Below are 22,554 nucleotides of genomic sequence, written 5' to 3'. Positions count from 1 at the left end.
CTATTTGAATGTAACTGAAAAAGTTTTAAATCTGTGTCCCTTAGAGGTAAGATGATACCTGAGGAACTGGAGATACAAGTCCAGCGGGCCAGGAAAGAGGTGAGAGGGGGAGCAAGCATGAAGGAGAGAGGAGGACTGTATGCAGACTGTGTGCTTGTGTCTGAGTGAAAGGAAAGAAAACTACGAGTGAGTGAAATCTTAAAAATAGGGCAGTTAACATACCAGTATCTTTCTTACAGGTGCAGGTTGTTACAAACTCGTGTAACAAGACAAGATTTCTAGATGCTACACTGTAATGAGTGAGAAATTCCACTGTATGGAATTACTAGTAGTAAAAGTCCTGAGTACAATGCAGCTCTCAAGTATTTAGCACATTGCTTCTAGGATTTCTTTTGCTCTTGACCCTTTTTTAAATGGATGCAGTATTTATTTTCCTTAAATGGTAAATGTAAAAGGTTTTTCAGTTCATTACAGCAGCTATTGCTCTATCCTCCGCAATAAGCAAGAACTGGAACATGTGGCTTAGTCTCCAAGATAATCATATAAGCTATGACTGCTAAATTCCATCCTTTCTAGTATTGTCACATGGTTCTGCCTCTTTTCCCCCAGAGGCTTCGCCGAGTCAACAGTCGAAGGCTAGCATTTGGAAATGTACTGATGTGTGTATTTGGACAACATTAACATACGTTCCCATGGTCTGTCAGACAGCACTCACTATAGTCAACTTAATTTATTTTAGAAAGCTTGGAGGACTGAATGTGAGTTCTGTGGCACAGAGCATCTTCTTTTGACTTGTTTAGCTCACCTTATTTCTCAGTTTGAGTTTGTGCATGAATGTAGTAGAATTCTGGGCTCAGCCCTTAGCACATGACCTGTGAATACCAAGGACCTAGTGCAGTGTCCATGGTGGTGTGGATGCTTCCTACCATGGAATCCTGCCTTTGGAAACCTACTTTTTGGCTGACAGAAAAGCCAAGGCAGTGCTATCCTGTCATACACAACAGCTTTTGCTACGACCTGATTTAGATATAATAGATGTTTGCCCAACAGCCATCTCCTCTTTGAGTTTCATGCTAGATAGCATCATTTTTGATACATGCTGGGCCTAATGACCTAGATAACTCTCTTGCTTGCCTCTTTCTGTACTCTGCGTTTCTGTGGAAGAAAACCTGTGCTTTATTCATTTGAGCCAGCTGGGGAAATAAAGAACTGAAATGAAATGGAGGAAGAGAAAGCAGACTGAGAGGAGAATGAACTCTTTGCTCTTGCAAAACCAGAATTCTTGTTTGTTGATGTAATTATAAATTTAATGGTTATTTGAAAGAAATCCTGTGGCATTTATGATTTTTTTGAAAAGCTCAACCTCAGTATGATCCTCTGCAATTAAAAATAGATGTTCTGTATTACAATGCGCTGCTTACAGAAGAACACTATTTCACTTAAAATTTAATGGAAGTTACAGATATATTAGAAGGTTTTCATTTCATCAGGGCTTCAATAAGTGTGCCTGTCCTTGATAAAGTGCTACTTTACAACTTTTACAGGACAGTTCAGTGAATTACAGTAAATAGTCTAATATCTCAGGACAGCAGAGGATGTATTTTCTAGTGATAGGAGCACAAAATGATCACTGACTATGAATACCAAGACTCTTAGGCCTCTATTGAGAGAATTTAATCAGGGAGATTAATTATATTGTCAAGAAGAACAAAAATTTAATTCCCTTCTTTGTGGTAAAAGTAATGGTAACAATCTTTAGAATTTGTAGGGATGCTAGACTTGTCCCCATTTTCAGTCATGTTACCTACTGCCAGCTGAGGTATCTTGGATGTAGCTGTGGGAGAAAATTGGTGAGAATCTCACCAGAAACTAAGTGCAGCAGATACATTTTTGCCTTACTTGCAAGTGTTTTGTACTTGAGCTTCAGGCTGGTTTGCAAATTTGATTGACTTCTGTGATATGTTGCACTAGGAATGAATGAATGACCAAGAAGTTAATTATAGGCTGGTAATTCTTCATGCCTGTATGGGATTAATTTAAATTCATTTCAAGGTTTTCCCTGCTTAAGAAATTTGTACACAAAATTTAAAATATAAATAAATCATAATTATGTACCATTCTAACTGTCCTCTACATTGTTAAAGAAGTATAAAACTGTCAGAGTGTAAATGTGAATCAAGCATGCCTTTGTAGTAGATGTTCAAAAGCGGCAACGTTGCGAAAGCGTGTGCTCTGAACACCTTGATAGTAAGTAAAGGACTAACTATTGTTTATATTAAATAGAATAGTAGAACTTGTGCTAAGTAAAAGATCAAAGCATTCATAATCTGATGTAAGGATGTCTTGGGCATCTGGACTGAAGAAGGACATATTAAATCAGGCCTTGTCATCAAGGTTGCCAGTTTGGCAGAGAAACATGGAGGAAAGTATCCTTAGAGCAGCCCCTGCCTCACTGAATATGCACAGTAGGAAAACTTGTGTGATGACAAGTCATTTGTAGAGGGAAGTACTTGGTATGTATTCACTTTGTAACTTTTGTAATAAATTGATTGTGGAGGCTCTGGTTGGGTGTGCTTGATCTGTGGAAAGCCACTGAGCACCCAGACCCGTGCGACTCTGTGATAAAATCAAAGTCTCAGCTTGGTTTGTGAGATTGGCTATTTGCATGCCAGGTAACAAATCAGATTTTTGGAGTACAGAGACAATTTTTTTTTAAATTTTCAGATTTTAAGATTTCAGTTGAAGTGAAGATACATAAAAGACTGAGGTAGAGTTAGATTTTTCATCTGATGTCTGATTTCAGTGAAGCTACATTGAGTTACATCAGCAGAGAGATTTACGTCATCTGAGAGGTTTGATTCACTGCAAAGGAACTCTAGGGATTCCAGATTCTACAATTTAAAACCACCATAGTCCCTCTTCAGCAACTGTGTTAGCGTGCTGTGGGCCAGATGCTGAAGCGTGCAGAGCAGTTTCTTCAGCATGTATTTACTTGGAAGAGAGACTGCATTGTCATAGCTAGGGCTGATACCCTCCATTTCATGAAATTGTTTCGAACTCCACCCTTTCTTTCATTGTTTCATTTTCTGCTGCTGAGTAGGCACAGGGGAATACATCTGCAAGGGTAGGTACCAGCTGGTATATGTAGCCTAATCTGCTGTCATAATTGCAACTCTGGTACTTAGTTGAATGGGAAAGCAATGAGCAAAGCCCCTGAAACCAAAATGGATGGCTTGTGGTGGTTATCTTGAGACTGCAACCTGACAAAAAAGAGTCTCTTATCCCAATTTTCTAACCTTGAGACTGCCTGAGATTTCCAGCGGCATGTCTGCTTTAGTTCTGTTACCCTCTACAGCCCTTCCTGGTTTTTTAGACAGGAGTAGGATCAAGAGAATGGTAGTTTGCTGCAGGCCAGGCACTGGGGGCAGGTAGGACGACTGTCCCAGTTATTGTATGTGCACAGCCCAGGGCAAATCATGTTCCCTAACTGAAGGTTCCTCTTCACCAGGCAGAGAATAGGGACATTGTAGAGACAAGGCAGGTGGAACCCCTCGGGGGATGAGCCCTTTCCTTGCATGGGTAGTCTGCTGGCTGAACTAGTAGCTTTATTTTAGTTGGCAGAATGGCAGCAAATATAGTAGTAAAATGTGGGAGACTGAGAAATTAAAATGAGTGTATAAAGAGAAGTGTCAAATATCTGGTATGTTTTGATCTTGACAAAACTAGCATCTGTCAAAACAGTCTGAGGCTGCTGAAGTCTGCCCTGAGATGGCGTTAACTGGAAATGGAAAGTCAGCACTTTCAAATGCAGTACCTTCTGCTGGGAAACTAAAATATAGAATGTCGCATCTTTATCATACATTCCTAGACCCTCTTACTTTAGCCCTGCTGATATACTGGAGGAAATGAGCACTGCAAATGACAATTTTGTTCTGATTCCTGTTGCAGGGGTCAGCACCATTTCTTGTCTGTGCTACAGCAGGCACAACAGTGCTGGGAGCATTTGATCCTCTGGATAAAATTGCTGATATCTGTGAAAAGTATGGCCTCTGGCTTCACGTTGACGTGAGTTTGTATACCGTGTAGTTTTATTTTGCATTCTTTTTTATAATTGCTGTTTTTCTGTGACTGCTATGTTTCTTTGTAGAAATAAGTTGGGTTGGGCTATAATAACATGATTTGTTTGCACAGAGAACAGAAATACATTCTGATTTGACTCTTGCTGAAAAACAGCCAGTGCTTTGATTATGACAAGCAGTCAAGGCTATTTAGTCATTTTCAGATTATATTTCAAAATTATTTTCAAAGAAATTTCTTCTTGCTACCTACTATAAATTCCTCAAGAGTGATCATATACAAATATAACTCCAGATTTTCCAATAGAATGTGGAAAGAATTGGCACATAAATGGTTCATACAGGTTAAAATAAATCTCTATATTATATAGATTCTAATAAAATATGTAATACGCATTCTAATATAATACGATACACATTCTAATATACGTGTTGTGTGATGCATTAGATTATGATGCTATATGTAATGTTATAATGTGTGACATGTATAATGTATATTAGGCATTAATGTATTATAAATTTATAATATATAATATAAATAAATATTATGTAGTATACAAATGTTATATGTAAGTATTATAAATAATATTGTATATGATTATTGTATATATATGATATATCATTTGTTCTGTGCATTATGATAGGCATTATTATTCAATACATCATAATATATACTGTTATAGATTGCATATTCTATATTATGTATTATTGTATGCATATTATATAATAAACAGAGTACATATAGTACTATCTTATATAAAGCTACACTATATATAAAAAAAAACCCGTTGCAAATTACTATATATAAAAAGAAACCAGTTGTAAATTATTTTATTTCATGTTTACAGGTTTGACTTCCCAGTAGATCTTACATTTTCTTAAGTTGCTCAGAAATTTTAATTTTCTCATTTCTTTATCATTTTAAGTTCAGATATTAAAATCCATTCATGAACCTTATAACTGAGTTCTTTTACTACCTGAAAGAATTAGCTGTAAATGTATTTTTCTGAAACTAGGTCTCTTCATGTTTTCTAAATTTGCATTCACTATTGCAATGCCACAAATACTAAATGGCTAGATTAAAAACCAAGGAGCAACATTAATGGAGACCTCTAGACCTGCTCTAAATTTTGGAAGTGTTTAGTGTTGACTGTCTAAAGAAAAGTAATGTAGGCAGCCTTGTATTTTTCAAATAAATGTCTCTGACATTAATAAATTAATTTGCTGGATGTATGTGTCAGGAAGAGTTTTGTTATTGACCCAGAGGCAAAGGTGCAGAATTTAGCTGTAGGATGTAAAGTGTCTGCAAAGCCTCCTCATGGCTGTGTGCTGATCAGAATGACCTGGGTGGTTTCAGCAGAAGCACAGCATTTTCCCTCTTGTGTGTCTGTGTGTAGTCAGTGGAAAGGGAGATGTATTCAGAATCTTCGTTGGATCGTAGGTGAATTGATTAGACATGGCTGGAGCCATGTCCAATGGCTGTAGGAGGACAATCACTATTCTCCTAACATGCTCCCTGTAGGTGAATAACTAAAATTACATGAGAGGGCCCTGGGCTGTATTCTGAACTATATACTTCCTAGGCAGTTGATAGTGTTTTGTGAAGAATTAAATTTCTTCTCATTTTGCCTAATGTTAAACTAAGGTAAAAATGTCAGTGAATGTCTTTAAGTTAATTTTCTGTTTGAACTGTGACTATAGTTGTCAGTTATTTGATTCCCAGTAGAAAGACAACTACCCAGTAATAAATTGAGTTTATGGTCGGGAAGTTCAGTTGTTCAGTTAAGATACAATTCATGTTATAAATCTCTCCATGGTTCTCAGGAGTTCTGAGTATTTTTTCCACCTTTCCTCTTGTTTTCTGTGAGTCGATGACTGTTCCTAATGTTTTGTTTCTAGCTATACTCATATGAGAACATGGTGTGGGGAAAAGACTGAAGCTTTCCATGTATATACAAATGTGCTATAGTAAAATGAGCAGACTGTGATTCATAATATTGACCCTTTTTCAGTCATAGCACCGTTAGAAATAAGTTTACTAGAATAATATATGAAAAGGTACAGTGACATCGGGTGCGTGCCATTCAGAAACAGTATACAAGAAACTTAGTGAAGGGTTGGGTTACTTTCTTCATTTTCAAGCAACCCTACCTCCTTCTAGCCCTATAGATGAGAGTATAATCTTTTTGAAAACTTTGAGAGTCTACCTTCCTCTGAAAGGCCTGGTTTCTTGTTGAATGATTTACATATTATGCAGTTGGAGTTCCAGTAAATGTGTACTGCTGCTTCAGCTTGCTGTAACTTTGGAGAAAAATGATATAGTACAATTAAAATAAAGATTAAAAGGAAGAGAAAGTTCTGTCTAATTTAGGTGTTCTCATGTATTGTTGATGAGAGTCAGGGTTGTCTGCTGCAAATGGTCTCAAGAGCTGTTTAGAAGAATATCTTATATGAACATCAGTGGTGTTATTTCCAGATTTACACTGATGTATCTCATTTCAGAATATTTTGTGATACCCAGAATTTATACACTTGCCTTAGGTAGACTTGTTTCATTAAATATGAAATGATAAAGCTCATTGAAGGGCAAAAGGGAGAATGTCAAAGTAAAATCAGTGGGCTTCAGGAAAATAAATTTCAGTAATGTCAGGAACAGTAGATAAGCTCTCACATGGAGATAAACCTAAAAAAGGATGTTAAGGAAAACGTTTGTTTAAGATAATACCAATAAAACCAAACTGTCTCAGTAGTCAAGCCATTCAACAGCCTAAGTGCAGAGTCTATGGCCAGGCTTATTTTATCCATGTTACAGTATTCATGCACACACTCAATTTGCTTATTGTATTTTATTGTACATTCATGATGCCTTTCTTAGTGACTTATTTTGCATCCTCAATATGCATCCAAGCTCCAGAGTTTATGTATGTCATGTCTGGGGTTAATGTAGCTTCAAATACTATGTATGAGTGTTTCTTCCTTGCTGGTAGTTACTTTGACTTTTTTTCCCTATGGCTAGACCAACACAGAAAATCAAGTTTGACCTATTAGCCTGTGCTTAGGTAGTTTGTTTAATTGTATGGCAAACACTGTGGTTCCTGTTGTTCAGCTGTAAGGAGTTTGTTGTATATGGAACACATTAATTTTCTCATATCTAGTTACCAATTATTGTGCATGGGCCACAGGTGATAATCTCTGTTTTTTGAACTGCCCTGCCTTGTTGTCATCTGGATTTGTTCTTTTTCTACCTTCCTTCTATAGTCTCATGGATGGAGAATTAGTAGTTAATTTCATTGTCTTTGCAATATCTCATCTGAAAGCCACTGCAGCTGTGGTCCTAAGAGTGAAAACCTGTTTGGAAAACAGTACCCAAAGAACAGTTATCAGTGGTTTACTGATGAATAGTGGTTTACTACTAAATAGGGAACAGGAATTCCAAAAAGGTCCATTGTAGGTTAGAAGATATCTGATATTTTCATAAATAACTTGCAGGAAAAGAATACGCTGACTAAATTTGAAAATGACACAAAACTGCTGCAAGAGGGATTAGAAATAAAAGATCTTGATAGTTTGGAGAAAAAAAGTGGAAAAACTAGCCTGCAGTTCAATAAAGATAGAGCTCTGAGTTTAAGCTGTAATAATCAACTGCACAAACACAGGATGGGGATTGTTAGCTAGACAGCAGATCCTCAGAAAAAGATATGGGTTCTGCAGTACATCACAAGTCAGCAGTCAGAAGCCTTTTGAGATAGGGTTAAATGTCTTTCAGAATTAAATAAAGAAGATACATAAAATAATTCTCTCTGCTTGGTGCTCCATTTGCATTATCTAGTTTGTGTCTAAATAAAACCCTTCATTTCCAGAAGGTTAAGGACCTACAGGAGAAAGATTAGAGAACAATAAAGCACAGAGGATAAACAGAACCATAACTAGAAATTATGACCAATGAGGAAAGATTGAAAGCACTGATGTTATTTAAACTGGAAAAGATGAAGAGACAAACATAATAGTCTACAGGTACTTTAAAAGCTGCTGCAAAAAGGAAAGAAATAACCTGTTCCCTTGACCACTGCATGTATGACAAGAGGTAACGCTGTTTAGAAGTGGCACTTTAAATCAGTAGGGTTGTTACCATTGAACACAAATTAAGTGATTAAGTTGTGCAGCCTCCATCATTAGGGGTCTTTAAATTGGATAAGAGGACTGAGAATACTGGTCTTAGGTGCTTTCTCATTAATTTTGGGGTTATTTTTTTGCTAGCCCTGGCTCCCTAAGTGCCTTGGTCTTCAAACTGGGTAAAGAAGTGTGGAGCACAAATTTGTCTTGTAGTACTGAGTCTCAAGGAGAGATTGGAAGGTGGTGGGGAGTCATGGGTCTCCAGTACTATCATCTCTCTATTCCAGATCTCCAGTATTAATTTCTAAAACGAAGGCAGAATCAGTGCCAATAGTGCAGTGGAGGTAGTTACTGCTGATGTCTTTCTGCACCTTTCACTTTGATGCTAATCACAAGCTAGGTGTGTTCATTGATTAACAATCTCTAGAAAAGACAAGTGTGTGACAGAAATTAGATGGGTGAGGCTGATCCTGCCTTTGGGGGTGGCAAACTATTGAGATGACCTTTGAGGGCCCTGTTGCTATGACCTTTGAGGGCCTTTCTGAGCCTGTTTTCCAGACAGTGTGAGGAAACATCAACTTTTTCAAATACAGACACCTTTGAATGCAATTTTTTAAAGATTTATTATAATTCAATGGGTTGCTTATGAATTATGAAAATCAGGGAGTAAATTGGTGACAGTTTTGACTCTACTGAATCATAGAATGAGAAGAGTAAAATCTATCCATGAATAGTAAGATCAGTTCGATTGTCCTCCCATTATGTGGCTAATTTGAGCTGGAGAAACTGAGTTTCAGGTCATGTTTCTGTCACAGGGTTTCTGAGAACTTCGAGGCAAATGCTTTTCTGCCTCAAGTCCCACCTGTAGATTGAGAAGCAGTCCTTTCCTCACCAAGGGTGTTGTGAGCATGACAACATAAAATACGATGTGGTGCATGAATGTGCTGCATTAATGAGAATGACACGTGTTAAGACAAGTTATTAACCTTTCATTTCCCTTGTGAGCCTTTACTGTTCCTGTCTCCCAGAGAAAGTAGATCTTATTCCTAATGTATGGCCTATGAAGCAAACACTGATGCTAAATTCATAGATCAGCTATCACATCTGTTTCTTTCAAGAAAAAAAAAAGAACAGACGCTAAACAAGCATGTGTTCTCTATGCTTAAATAAGGAGTCTTCACATCAGTGATTTATTTTTTATTAGCCCAAATTTTATGATGTTTTTCTTTTAAATAAGCTGAGTCTAGGCGTGTTTGGTAGACTGATGTCTCCTATATGTCTCTAAGGAGTCTTGCTTATATCACAGGGAGTTTGTTCAAGTGCTTGCTGCCTGCATGAACATCAAAGATCCTTTTTTTCATATTTAATAATAATTTCTCAAATGCACTACGTATGACATATCTACTACTTGTGTGTTTTCACCACCACACCCCCATGGAGAAATGTTGTTGAGAACTGAAGATTCATATCAGCTGGTGGGTGAAATCTGATCCTTGCAGAATTCATGGGTGAGAATCACCTTTCCTGACTCCAGTTGCCCGGTAGTTAAACTTGGGTAATAAAGGCCTGTTGCTTGAGTTCCTTCTATAGTCCATGGAGAGAGACATCTTCAAAAGATGTCACTTGAAGACAGGTGTCTAGGTTAGACAGTGTAGTTTGTGGTTCATATAGTGGCACAAACTATCAGCTTATTCAGTAGATGATATAAAAGGCAAAATTTAGCCCACTGACTAAGTAGCAAACTAATTTTAGTTGAGATAAAACATATTAATAAGTCATTAATCGAAGCATTATCAAAAGAACTTTATACAAATAATATTATCTTGACTCTATAAATGTTCCAACAGGCTTCTTGGGGTGGCTCAGCTTTGATATCAAGGAAGCATTGCAGACTTCTTCATGGCATCCACAGGCAAGTCACTTTAGTCCATGGGCACTTTTATCAGGGACTGAGATGAAAGTTGTGTGGCCTATTGGCCTCCATGAAAGGTGCATTTTTCACAATGCTTATTACTATTAACTGGAGAGACTTCTGAACTTTTGTGTGTGTGTGAGAAAAACATGGGAAATCTGCTTTGTCTGCTTAGATGGTGTTTGGCCATTTTTGTTTCTCTACTACCCATGATTATAGGCACAATTTCCTCTCCCTTTCTCTGTTTATAAATTTTGCAGAGCTGATTCTGTCGCCTGGAATCCCCATAAAATGCTGTTGGCTGGAATCCAGTGCTGTGCTCTTCTGGTGAAAGACAACTCCGTAAGTCCTCCTCTCCTCCCCACCCCTGCCCTGCAGTAGGTTGCTGTTGCTGTAATATGGAAGTGGAAATAATTAAAAATGAGCCACAAGTCAATTTTACTACACTGCAGTGCAAAGTTTGAATGATATTATTTTGAATTTCACTATATAATTAATAAAGAGTGAATAAGAGAGCAGTGTCAAACCAGTCCAAGTTGCTGTGGTCATCAGTGGTCAAACTTTGCAGCTGGTGACCTTGCTGGTTAACTGTGTACATGATTTGTATTCAGAATTGGTTATTTTGTCACCTGGGTCTGCAGCAATTAAACACCGAGTTCATCAAAGGCCTCAGAATAGCTGTCATCCATTGGGACTGCAGCAGCACTGCATCTCCGTTTAAAGCAGGAAGAGCTCTTCTTGCATCCCCTTACATAGGTGCAGCAGAGTGGGAAAGGAGAGGGGTAGGAATCACAGCACATGTAGGTAAAGATTTTTAGCTATCTTTTCTCACTCGGCTAGTTCTTCCTCATCACTGGGGTGATTTAGACTTTCCAAAAGCTATGGGTAATTAAATGGTCTAGCAAGCAAACAACAGAGCTCTGATCTTGTGGAACAACAGTGAGATGAATCTGCAATGTGGTAGAAGAACCTTCTTACATCTTTGTGGAATTCTTCTATCTTAATAAAGAAACCAGTACGAGGTTAATTATTTCAAGCCCTATATAAAATTCAGCCCTTCTAAACCTTGTGTTCATTCTCTACTACCAGGGTTGAATTTTAGCTTATACTAAGTTACCTTATGCCAGGTTATGAATGACTGAATATCATGAAGATATGGACTCCCCAAGCCTTGCATCACTATTTTGTGGCCATTGTTTGTAAATATCTTTCATAAATCTCTGCCAAAACAGCTGATAGTTTCTATTCACATGCTGGTGGTTAGCTGTCCATGTAATTGGTTACTAATGCCTAGTACTAAGAACTGATGAGGACCAAAGACCATAGATGCTAATCGGCAGTCTCTTGGAGCTGATTGCTCCAAGAAGGCATGGCAGGACAGTAAGAAGTGTGCCTCCTTGTTTCCTTAGGCTTAAGTCTGTGAGATTAAAGAGGATTGAACTCCAGAACTGTCTGACCATCACTTTATCTTTATTCCAGGATGAAAAACAAGCAGAATGAAGTTATTGACTAAGATTAATGTGGTGTCTTAACTGCAGGCTTGGGAAGAATTCAGTGCTATATTTTTAGCTAATTAGGCCCAGTATATAGATATAGCCTCAGGTAATGATTAGACTCCCTGGGCTGCATAGTAGAAATTTGTCTGGAAGAAAGAGGAAAGAAATGAAGAGGAATGAAATATTCTTGTTGCCCTGCTATTTAGAGTCACTTTACAAATGCTGTTCCAACTTCAGGGCTCTGGAAGCCTTTTTGTATTCTCCTTCCATGGAGTGTAACATCTAACAGAGCAATCCTATTCCACTTCTAAATCAGAGCTAGGCAATGTTGTGTTGGAAATACTTGTAGAGCAGAATCCTAAACTGTTAAGGGGTGAAAACACAAGTATTACTGATCATACAATCAGATCCTGTTGTACAGTGAGACATATTCTGGACAGTAGAAGACTTTTCTGCTTGGGGAGGAGAGTGTTTTATTTTGTGTTTAATTCCTGGAAAACTGATACTTACATGTTTTGTGTATGTGCCAATGCAGTCTTTATATTCAAACAGACGTGCATATAAATTTGAGTACTTTATTCTCAGCTTTTTAAAAGTGTTAGAGTATAAATCTTTAAGAAGAAAATTATCAAATGCATATGAGAGTTGCTTTGGCAGAAAGGCCTTGCTTCACTTTAATCCTCCCAGTACTGGATCTGGAGCAGGCATCCGTACCCAGTTTCCCATTAAAATGCTATTTTCACACAGAGAGTGTATGTAAGAGTACATGTGGAGCTTGTTCTAATGCTCATAAATTACATAGATACCTATGGCTGCAGATGCGAACATAATTCCTTTGCACTGTGGTTAGGATGTTTCCGTAGGAGCTGGATGCTGAGTAGGTTAGCATACGTTGCTATGGTAGTGAATGTTCAGCAAACCTCAGGTAGTTTCCAAAGTGATGAGCTTGCTTTGAAAGTCTGATGAAGAAAATTTTGGTAGTCTGTCTTCCCATTTGCTTTGAGGTCCATTTAGAAGCTGTGGACTACATCATGATTAGGGTTAGATGATTATAACTGGATAAGTGGACAAATAATCCCCTTCAGTCTTTCTCTCTTTCTCTCTTTTTTTTTTTTTGATATTTTTTTTTAAGGTATGGATGTTTAACAAGCCCAAGCTTTGTGTTTTACTTCATGTATGAAAAGATAATCTTTAGAAGTTATCATATTACTGAGGTAGTGCTAACACCCTAATTTCCCATTGGAGAAAGTAATCATGACTGGTTTTGTTTAGTTTGGGGTTTTTTGCCTCATTGCAGTTTCGCAGTGTTAATATTCTTAAGACATTGTACCTAGATTATTAGAATGAAACATTGTATTTAAATATTTTCCTGTACAGATTTAAAAACTGGATAAACTGCAGTGAAATGCCAATAAAAATAGTATCTTCCAGCCTTAGTGAAACAACATTGGAGTAATTCCCAAAGAAGGTAGAGCTAGAAAAGAGAAATACGTGTTTGACTTGATTAGAAGGGAGAAGCATTATCTCCAAAGGGAAAGAGATTGATTGGTTAATCTTCTGCAAAAGCTCAGATCAAAGACGGTAGTTCTTCAGTGCTTAAAGCACTCAAGAAATGCACAGCTATCTGCCTTTCCAGTGCCATACCCCAAGCAACTTCCAGCACTTCTACGATAAGACAAACTTACTCAGAAAACACTTGTATTGCTGTGGTGGGAATCACAGTGACTGTTTAAATTCATAGCTGGATGGATCGTTATTCTCAAAACATTAGTGAGTCAGCTTTGTTCTTATTTTCTTAAAATGCTATGAATCAGTCTTGCGTTGTACATTCTCCCGTAAGACCACAGCGCTACTCCAATTTGTCCTTTCTGTAATCCATATAAACATGAATATTATCACCATACAAATAGAGAACTTGTGTTTATCACTAATGCCAAAGTTCTGTGACTTGTTAGAGTGTAGCACTAGGTTAAGTAATTAGCAATCAATTCTAGGTAATGAGCAGAATTTTTAATTATTAGTTAAAAATAAAATCTCAAAGAAAGTAGTTAATGAAATCCCAGTTTAGCACGGAATTTAATTGATTGAGGTGATCATGGTAGCCACCTACAGTGTAATTTCTTCCTCATCATGAGCAGTATCCAAAAATACCTGTTTCCCTAATTCATGTCCAGAGCAGCTGCAGGAAAAACAGTATTGCTATTGCTTTCTGCTTGGGGTTAGTACAACTGAGAGCTCTTTCTCACCTCTTGTAGTGAGTTATAGAGGTGGTCTTTTGCACTGGTTTTGTGAATTTTCAAGTATGCCATTCAGAGGATTGTCTGTATTGCTTCAGATGAGGCCTTGGGAAAAAAAATTTGTGGGGCGAAAGATGTTTTGTTAGTGAAATTGAAATTCAGTTTTAACTAGCAATGGAAGTAGAAAGAGATCAGAAGACTCCCTGTAGACAAGTGCGTTCGGTGAGAAAAATATGTTGCATTATGAAGCTGGATCTCTTATATATTGATTTCAATATCGGTAATTATTCATGTATTTGCCATTAATTATAACAAACAGCAGCTATCCTTAGACTTCATCAAAACCAAAAGCTATTTGAAACTTCATAGTGGACTAGGGCCTTCATGAAAATATTTCCATTTTCTAAACTTGAACAGACTCAGTGTGAGGCAGAGCGTTACTGATAGCCTTTGTACCAAGGACAGAAAGATTAAAGATACTGAAATAAGAATCTCAAACTTGTCAAGTGAGGCAGTTCTGGTGAAATTTTTGCAATTCTTCTGAACACTTGGAGCAGCTCAGTTACCGTGGAAAACTGTTGGGATGCTTTTAAGAGTGAGAATATTGAGTTAGGAAGCATAATTTTTCCCTTTTTTTCCCTACTACTTTTCCATCATTTGACTAGGAAAACTGAGATGACTTTTTCTATTTGGCATTTTTGAATCTACTTTTGAGACAGAAGCAATCAAGGAGTAACTGCTTCCTTGACTAAAAAAATTCTTGAATGTTTTTCATCTTCTGTTGTTCTCCCTCCCAAACTCTATTCTGCAATGTTGCCTTTCTCTTTCCTTCTCTTTCTTCTCGACCTTGCTTCTTGCCCTGATTTGGCATATTTCTTTCTCTCCCACAAAGTATAACTTTTATTTCTTTTCCTGTCTACTCTAGTGATGCACTGAAAGATGTCACTGTACTTGCCTCTGGAGATTGACAGTAGGCAATATCTTGAGTAGGATTTCTTGAGCATGTTGCATTATTAGAAAGATAAGCAGATGGAAAAGGATCTTCAAGCCAGTACCTCTTGTCAGCTTTGGATGCACCAGGAGAGTAGGAAAGTACCTGCGCTTTTTTTTTTTTTTAATGAAATATGTTTCCAAGAATTTGAGTTCACTCAGAGTTATTAACTATCTGTTCTTGTTGTGTTTTCACTCTAGAGCATTTGTTTTTAAAATGTGAAACTCTGCAGCAGTACTATGATCTTGAGTGAACTTCTCAGTCTTTCTGTAATATTGGCGAGTTTAGGTTTTTTGTGAAAAACAATAGTTGTTATTTCTCAGACAACAGGCATGAGGGAACTAATATCCTGTGATGTCCTCTATTGTGCAGCTGTGTTACGTTTGGATAAGGCAGAGGATAGTCCCACATTGATTAACCCTGCTGTTCGCTCACTGTAGAAACTGTGTGAGATTTTAAAGTCAGTAAAAGGCAAAGCAATTAGCTTGAATTTGTAGATGTTGCTGACTTTTTTTTTTTAAATACTACGTCTAGAAAACTTTTATTTCCCTTGAAAAATCAAGGTATAGAGATCTAAATGAATAAGACACAATGGCTTGACAGACTCCTGTTCCTGTTATGCAGCTGCTAGCCAGAGAATATGTTCTGTAGAAAAACTATAAAAGATGTTTAACTTTTCTTTGGTTTCTACTGTTATCTTCTTGCCTTTCTTTTTCTGAGAAAGTTGAAAGTAGGTGTAAGAATCTTATATCCCACAAAAACTTGTACCCAGCATTGGCTTCCCACCTATGGGTACCATGTGCTGCACAGCACATTATCACTCTGACAGCAGAGGGAGAGCAGCCACTGTCCATTTTTTTCCCAAACTGTCACACAAGCTGTCTTTTCACAAGACTGAATGTGCTGGTCCTGAGGCTAAAGAACTTGGACTAAATTTGCTGTCCTTTTTTGCACATCAGTGAAATTACAGTGGGACTGTCCAGCCCCTGCAGAAGTGGTGGAGAAGCCTATGGTAATGTTCTCCTTTTGTGCTCTATGAATAGGTGTGCAGGTTGGGGCTTTTTGTTTGTTTTGGTCTGAGTGTCAGTGGAAGGAATTGAAAAGGCTAGAAGAGAGGAAGACTTAAATCTGTGTATGCCAGTGGATTATTTCTTCTTTGCATTTTTTTGTCTTGACTTTTTTTTCCTCTGTTTTATTGCCAGTTACAAAGTTATCAGTAGTGCATTCCAATGTGGACCAAAATCATATCTCTGTTATGGGAATATGGGAATATGGGAATATGACACTTTGATTAAGAGTGATGTCAGACTGCCATTTTAAAATCAGATTTGCAGCAGATGCAGAGAAAAGGTTGAAAAGTGCAATGCTTTTTCATTTGGTTCAAATTGAAGAGTGATGTTGAATTGGAAAATTAATTTATTTTTCATGATACTGTTTAGTAACTTCTGTCATGCTGTCTGCTTCTCTTCCTTGATCTGTTCTGCACAGAAGACTTCCGGTTCAACGGTCACTTCAACACGTGTTTGCAGATCTGAATCAGATGGTGTAGCCATGTTTTTAACCTCATCTGAATTTCTATTCTAGTATTATCTTATAGATTGTAGTTTAGGGTATTTTTACCCACTTTTAATGTCACTGCCAAATCTCCAACCTTTTTCTGTCTCCTAGGTTCCCTGTAGGACCCTCATCTCTGCTCTTGTAACCTGCTCTCTGCCAACCTTTCTCTCTACTTGATAGTATAACAGTATAATGTTATATTACATTCTTCAGCCAATGGCCAGTCTTATGCCTCTTCTCTTCCCTTGCACCTTTAAACTTGTAACAGTTTCTGTGCTTTCTGTTTCCCAGCTTTGTTTTTTGCTGGAACATTCCGTACTACTCATTTATCTTTGTCTGTTCATCTCTGCCCGGGCAACCCAGACTGAAGAGTGCTGAGTAAAAATAATTTAAATTACAAACCATAATCAGGGTATGCTAAACTATTGCTTCTGAGGTTTATTTCCAAATGTTAAAATTGTCTGAACTGTTAATAGAGACAAAAATTGGGTTGTACTATTCACCTTGTAGTGTTTCTGCTCAGACAGTCAGATAGCCTATGTTAAATCCTCAGTGTCTTTATTTTCTGGTAAGGGCTAAACATTTGTTTCTTGTGGATAAGATCTTCCCTACTTTCAACAAGCTGTGGTGTGTGTAAAGTTCTTTCTTTGTCAAAGATTTTGCCGTTTCTGATCATGTAGGAAGCTCCTCAGGTTCTTCCTGACTGTTCTTCCAGTCTATGGACTGGAGGAGTGGATATAGGCTTCTCTTCTGTAGTACCTGCTCCCATGGTTTCTTGAGATCTGAGTCAGAATTCCTCTTAGACCTGCAACTCTTCAGTGACATTATGAAGAAAGTAACAAACCCCCCATTTCCGTGTTGTTAATGCTGACTTCACTGCATTCAGGTTCATCCAAGGTTCTCAAACCACACCAAAAGTTCTGAATGATTTCCTTAACATCCAGTTCTGTTTTACTAAGCAATTGGTAGAGACAGTTGGCTTGTGAAGATAAAAAGGTTTGAAAATGCTTATTAGCAATCTTAAGTCTTTATTGTGTTTTTAATAGGGCCTCCTGAAGAAGTGTTATTCTGCCAAGGCTGCATACCTGTTCCAGCAGGACAAGTTCTACGATGTCAGCTATGACACTGGTGACAAGTCCATTCAGTGCAGCAGGCGTCCAGATGCGTTCAAATTCTGGCTGATGTGGAAAGCATTGGGAACCTCAGGCCTTGAGGAGAGAGTAAACAGGGCACTGGCTTTGGCTAGGTATGGCCTCCCAGTTTTCAATATGTCTAGTCTGTTTAATTGACTGAAATATTGACGGTACTCATACTCCGTATCCTGGAACAGACCGCATTGTAACTTTTTCCCCTATAACTTTTTGTTTGTATGTAATAAGAGGAACTAATGGCAGTAATAATTAGTGTTACTACATTTGCTACGATATTTAGTAGTAATTATTACTTTTAGCAAGAAGCATAGGTGTTGGTAAACATTGACAATCTAATTTGGTTTTCTATCTACTTTATTTAACATTTACGTTACCTTAAGGAGACGTAGGACAGATTTACCAATATACCCTCATCTAATTCCTAACCATGTATTCTGATATTAATGTAAAAGAAGCCCTGTGCCCTATGTGCTGAGGTCTGATCCGTGTCTAGCAAGAAGTAATTAGCCATTCTTCTGTTTATATATGACTAAGAAAGAGCAAAAAGCTAATGTGGGTAAATTAGTATGATGACACTGTTAATGTTAGGGTGTAGTAGGATTATATAAAGGCATGTTGTTCTGAGAGATTGCTTGTTTTTTCTCCTCAAGTTTGCTGAAGTTCTTAATGATTATGGTATGTTTTGCTAGGGAATCAAGCACCTTTTTCTTGCAATCTTCCCTTCACTCACCCTGTGCAATTTTATTAATCTTTTGATCTTGCAGAGCTGAATTTAACAAGGGAATTCTGCAGATCTTTTGCTAGAAAGCGTTTCTAAAGCGATGGTGATGTCTCAGTTTCTGTGGAGAAACTTCCATACACAGGTTGCTTTGTCTTCTGATAGAAAAAGTAATATTGAAATAAGATAATGGCCCATTAAAAACCAGTCACTTGAAGTATCTTATTTGTTCAGAATTTATACAAGATAAACCATAATGAAATCTTCACAAGTTCCTGGGCTAGCTACACACTACTGTAAGTCCAGTCATTAATGTTGAAAAGCAGTCACCCATATCATACTGCCACTTTATTTTTGATATGAACTGCCAAATTGAAAATAATTGAATGTTTACTCTGGTGAAAATTAAAGGAGTAACTTCACTTTTACGAACTTCCTTAAAGAAAAGGTTAAAAATGCCCATGACAATGAATTTTAAAAGGAATAAAAAAGAAGCAAAACCAGAAAACCCCAAATGAGCTGTGGCTTTTTTTTTTTCTGTATTTTACTTTTTTAAAGACACTCATTGTTTGGCTGGTTAAGTGTTCCTTAATATCTTCTGGTTAAATTGTACCTTGGTTTTGTTCCGAAGCATTGTACTGTTCTGTGTCTGTAAAGAGTAGGTAATTCATTCCACTGTCAGTAGGAGAATTCAGCCTTGTCAAGGTCACTGGCCAAGGTCATTTGAGAGTATAGTGATTAATGACCTTTCTGGGATCAATATTTTCTTTGAATGTTAGGATTCAGCTTCTAAGGAGTGACTGGATTGTCTTTTTTTTTTCCTTTAAGAAGAAATGTAATTCTTAGTCATTATCTGATGTACTATATTCTTTAAAGTAGCTGCATTGCTGTTTCGAGTTTGCATTGGCATGGGCACTGTGCGGCTGAGACATCAAGTTTACTGGGCACTATGCCAGGTTTCCTAACTACCCAACAGCTGTACAGCCTTTCTCCTGATTTGTTACAGTAGTTTTTACTTTGATGTTGCAAAGATAGTATTTCAGCCTTCCTGAACACAGGCCTGGATCAATTCTGGAGCTAGTCCACTGACTTTAGAATTTAAGAGCAAAATTACTTTTTAATCTCTCCCATGGCCAGACAGAATTACAAAGGTTTTTGGGTAACTGCAACGTGTATTTCTGCTGGATCAAAATTTGCTTATTGGTTATTCCATTAATTTCTTCAGTCATGTTTTCAGTATATTAGATATCCCAGGAACATTGTGGTGCTACCTATTTGGGAAAGCTTATTTTTAGAAAACCTACAGCAGAACATCCTGCTGATCACCTCAGAACTTTTTTTCCAAATATTTTTGATGCAGGGATGTTGCTTTATGAAGTGCACTGAAAAGAAAATAGAAGTAAAATGCTTTTAGAATACAACTATATCCACCTCTGCATTTTATGTTTTAGCATCTCTTTGCAGTTTTTCTGCCTGATTCCTTTTCTGACACCCATTCTCAGCAGGCATATGTCTACTCTCACTGCTGATCTCCACCCCTTATTTTCTGCAAGGCTTAATCATAGCAAATACTACTTCTCTGTGTACTCCAGTCCTCACTGAGACTCAAGCCCTTCTGACTTTCTACAACTGTGACACGATAATAAAACTCCACTGTCAACTGTGGAAAGATGCACAGAGTAAATTGCTCCACTGCTGTCAAGTGGTCCTCGCAAGATAAATCAATGGTGATGGGTTTTCTACTGGCTGCCTTCGTAGGCTATTGGCAATGTAGTTATGAGCATGATTAACAGTGTTGCGAGTTTGACTGACATCAGATATGCTTTGTCAGATGGTGGTATAGAAGAATGGGAGTTGTGGCAAGAGGGAAGGGTATTAGGTATGGTAAATTAACTCGAACAATTCAAGACCTCAAAAAAAAAAAGGTGATCATACGGAGATTTCTTTTCCATTATTTATTAAAAAAATCAAACCCCAAGGGCTGCTGTCTTGTGACTAGCCTGCTGATTTTGCTGAATTTTGGTTTTACAGCACAGGCAAGTATCTTCTAATCAACAGGACAAAACCACTGAGCTTGTTTTACTTAAGACAGTTCCCCTACAGGAACAGGTTCTCCTCAACTTATTCACATGATACTTACCTTTCTACTTACCAGCCAGGTAACAAATAAATATACATAGTAGAATCTAAGTGGTCATGGCAGAAAATGAGAGGAAACATCTCAACAGTGCACAGTACAGTGCAATTCATGGAGCTGTTTGTTTTGGAGACTGGCACTCTACCCCTGCAATCATTTTGCAGGGATGTGTGCTAAGAGGTAATGAGACACATGGCCACCACTTGTTAATGATCAACAACGTGACAACTCCCCATGCTCTGTATTGAAAAATGTGTGCCATCTAGGGTATTGTTTACTGTCTCCCTAGCCAACCTGTTTCTGCAGCACATCTGCTGAATAGCAGGAGTTGCAGATGCAACTGTGCTAGAGGTGTCCCTGTGGGGACAGGTTTCAGGCATGTGGACAGGCCCAGGGGGTGTTATTTGGGCAATACTTTTCTTCCTTGAGTAGTGGATAAAAGAATTTTGTGTGATAACCAGTAATGCAGCTGCAGGCAGGCAAATGTCAAGTAAATGCAACAAAAAGAACAGACTTGTACACAGTTTAACTGTGTCAGTTACTGTTAGACAGCAAAATCTTCATGTAGAAGACTAAAATTCTGTTGAAATGGAAAAGCTGTATGAATTTGAGGTGATTTCTTTGGAGTTTTTCTTGTGAAGGCTTGGAGGGGGTGAGAGAAAGGGAAAATAAAAAAAAAAAAAGTCCCAGCTACTTCGAAGTATCTTATTTGCTTCAGAATATGCGTGTGGTATGTGCCATGGCAAAGTTGAGGTCGTATTTTAAAAAAAGTTTTGTAAATTGAAGCTGCCTGAATCCAAAGGCTTTATTCAAACCCAGCTTCCCATTGAAGTCTTCTGTGTTTTTCATGCTGACAGGTGAAAGAGGAAAGAAATACTTATTTCAATGTATTGTTAGCATAGGATGGACAGGGATTATTGTACATCAGTAGTAACTCACTGAACGGAAGTGTGTGCTGTTATGTAACAGTATGGAACTGGGGAAATCACTGGGCTTGAAGTATGGGGAAACTTCTAAATTCAGGGCTAAACTGAAAGTTCCCAGTGAAAGTGGTAGTACAAGAAATGTTAGGGTGACCATGAAATAACACAGCAGCAGAGCATCAGCACTTGAACAAAAGAGGTGGAGGAATTAATTTGCGGAGGACAACATCAATGGTAATTTGCATTGGGAAAGTTCACAGCCTGATGCAAATAGGATCACTTTGTGCCATGTGGCTCCACTGAAAATCTGTGCCCAAGGACAGAATTTGGCCTCTTGTCGGTGCTCCTTGGCTGGCAGTAGCTTTCATTTGTTTCCACAAACTGATAGCTACTGCATTTTCACAGCAGGTAGAAATGAAATTTAACTCCATGGTTTCTTGGCAGGGGGGAGAGGGAGAGGAAAAACAGAAGGAAAAAAAATAGTGCATACGTATTTAAGACCTTTTTCATTGCTTGTATTATTTTGTTCCATGCTTTAAACCCTGCATTTTTAATTGCAGATATCTTGTGGAGGAAATTAAGAAGAGAGAGGGATTCCAGCTTCTTTTGGAGGTAAGTGAAGATGGAACTGAACTGTTGTTGTTGTTTTGGGGTGGGTTTTGTCTATTGCTTGATTTTTTTTTTTTTTTTATAGCACATTGCTAATTTGTATTTTAAGTATATAATTTAATAAGCTTTATGTATGGAGATGCACAGATATGGTTGAACACACATAACATACTCTGTATTCCCTGCCATCATTCTACCTATTTTCCTAGCTTCTGGGCCTATATTGCCTCAGGGAGTGTAGATAGAGCACTTTTCTGTGAAAACGAAAAGTCTCTCTGCAAAAAAGCAATACTTGCCAGACTTACGGGTAAGACTGTATGCTGGATGGAAGAAGATTTTGATCCTAAGAGTAGACTTTTCATCATCAAAGTCTGTGGTTTTTTTCTTTTTTTCTTTAATTCTGTTTCTGTACCCAGGTTCCAAAAAACTGCCCAAAAGTTGGTTTGTTGTTTTTTTTCCCACTTGTCTTTGCTATGCCTTTCAGTTTTTTACCTGCTGGTGATCTTCCTTAGGAAAGAGTGAGAAAAGGGGGCAGAGCTAAAGTGCTTTTTTTTTTTTTTCGTTCGCTCCTATCCTCAGCTTTTTGGTTAATAAGGCTAATAACCGGGGATGTTGCAAAGACATTCTGCATTGT

General features: G+C 37.7%; 1 protein-coding gene across 5 annotated transcripts in view; it reads left to right on the top strand.

Annotated features, from left to right (window-relative positions):
• The window catches only part of GADL1 (glutamate decarboxylase like 1), an 87,006-nt gene that overhangs the window by 22,909 nt on the left and 41,543 nt on the right, over positions 1–22,554 (top strand). For all 5 annotated transcript variants that reach the window (XM_069860130.1, XM_069860133.1, XM_069860134.1 and 2 more), the window contains exons 8-13: positions 45–99; positions 3,949–4,065; positions 10,037–10,101; positions 10,362–10,443; positions 17,429–17,628; positions 21,872–21,923. In XM_069860130.1, coding sequence (XP_069716231.1) covers positions 45–99; positions 3,949–4,065; positions 10,037–10,101; positions 10,362–10,443; positions 17,429–17,628; positions 21,872–21,923 — 571 coding nt within the window. The remainder of the gene's footprint in view (positions 1–44; positions 100–3,948; positions 4,066–10,036; positions 10,102–10,361; positions 10,444–17,428; positions 17,629–21,871; positions 21,924–22,554) is intronic.

This window comes from Phaenicophaeus curvirostris, chromosome 6 (assembly GCF_032191515.1).
Source record: "Phaenicophaeus curvirostris isolate KB17595 chromosome 6, BPBGC_Pcur_1.0, whole genome shotgun sequence".
In the NCBI taxonomy this organism is placed as follows: domain Eukaryota; kingdom Metazoa; phylum Chordata; class Aves; order Cuculiformes; family Cuculidae; genus Phaenicophaeus; species Phaenicophaeus curvirostris.
The sequence above is the reverse complement of the archived record's forward strand: the minus strand, read 5'-3'. Positions and strand labels throughout refer to the sequence as shown.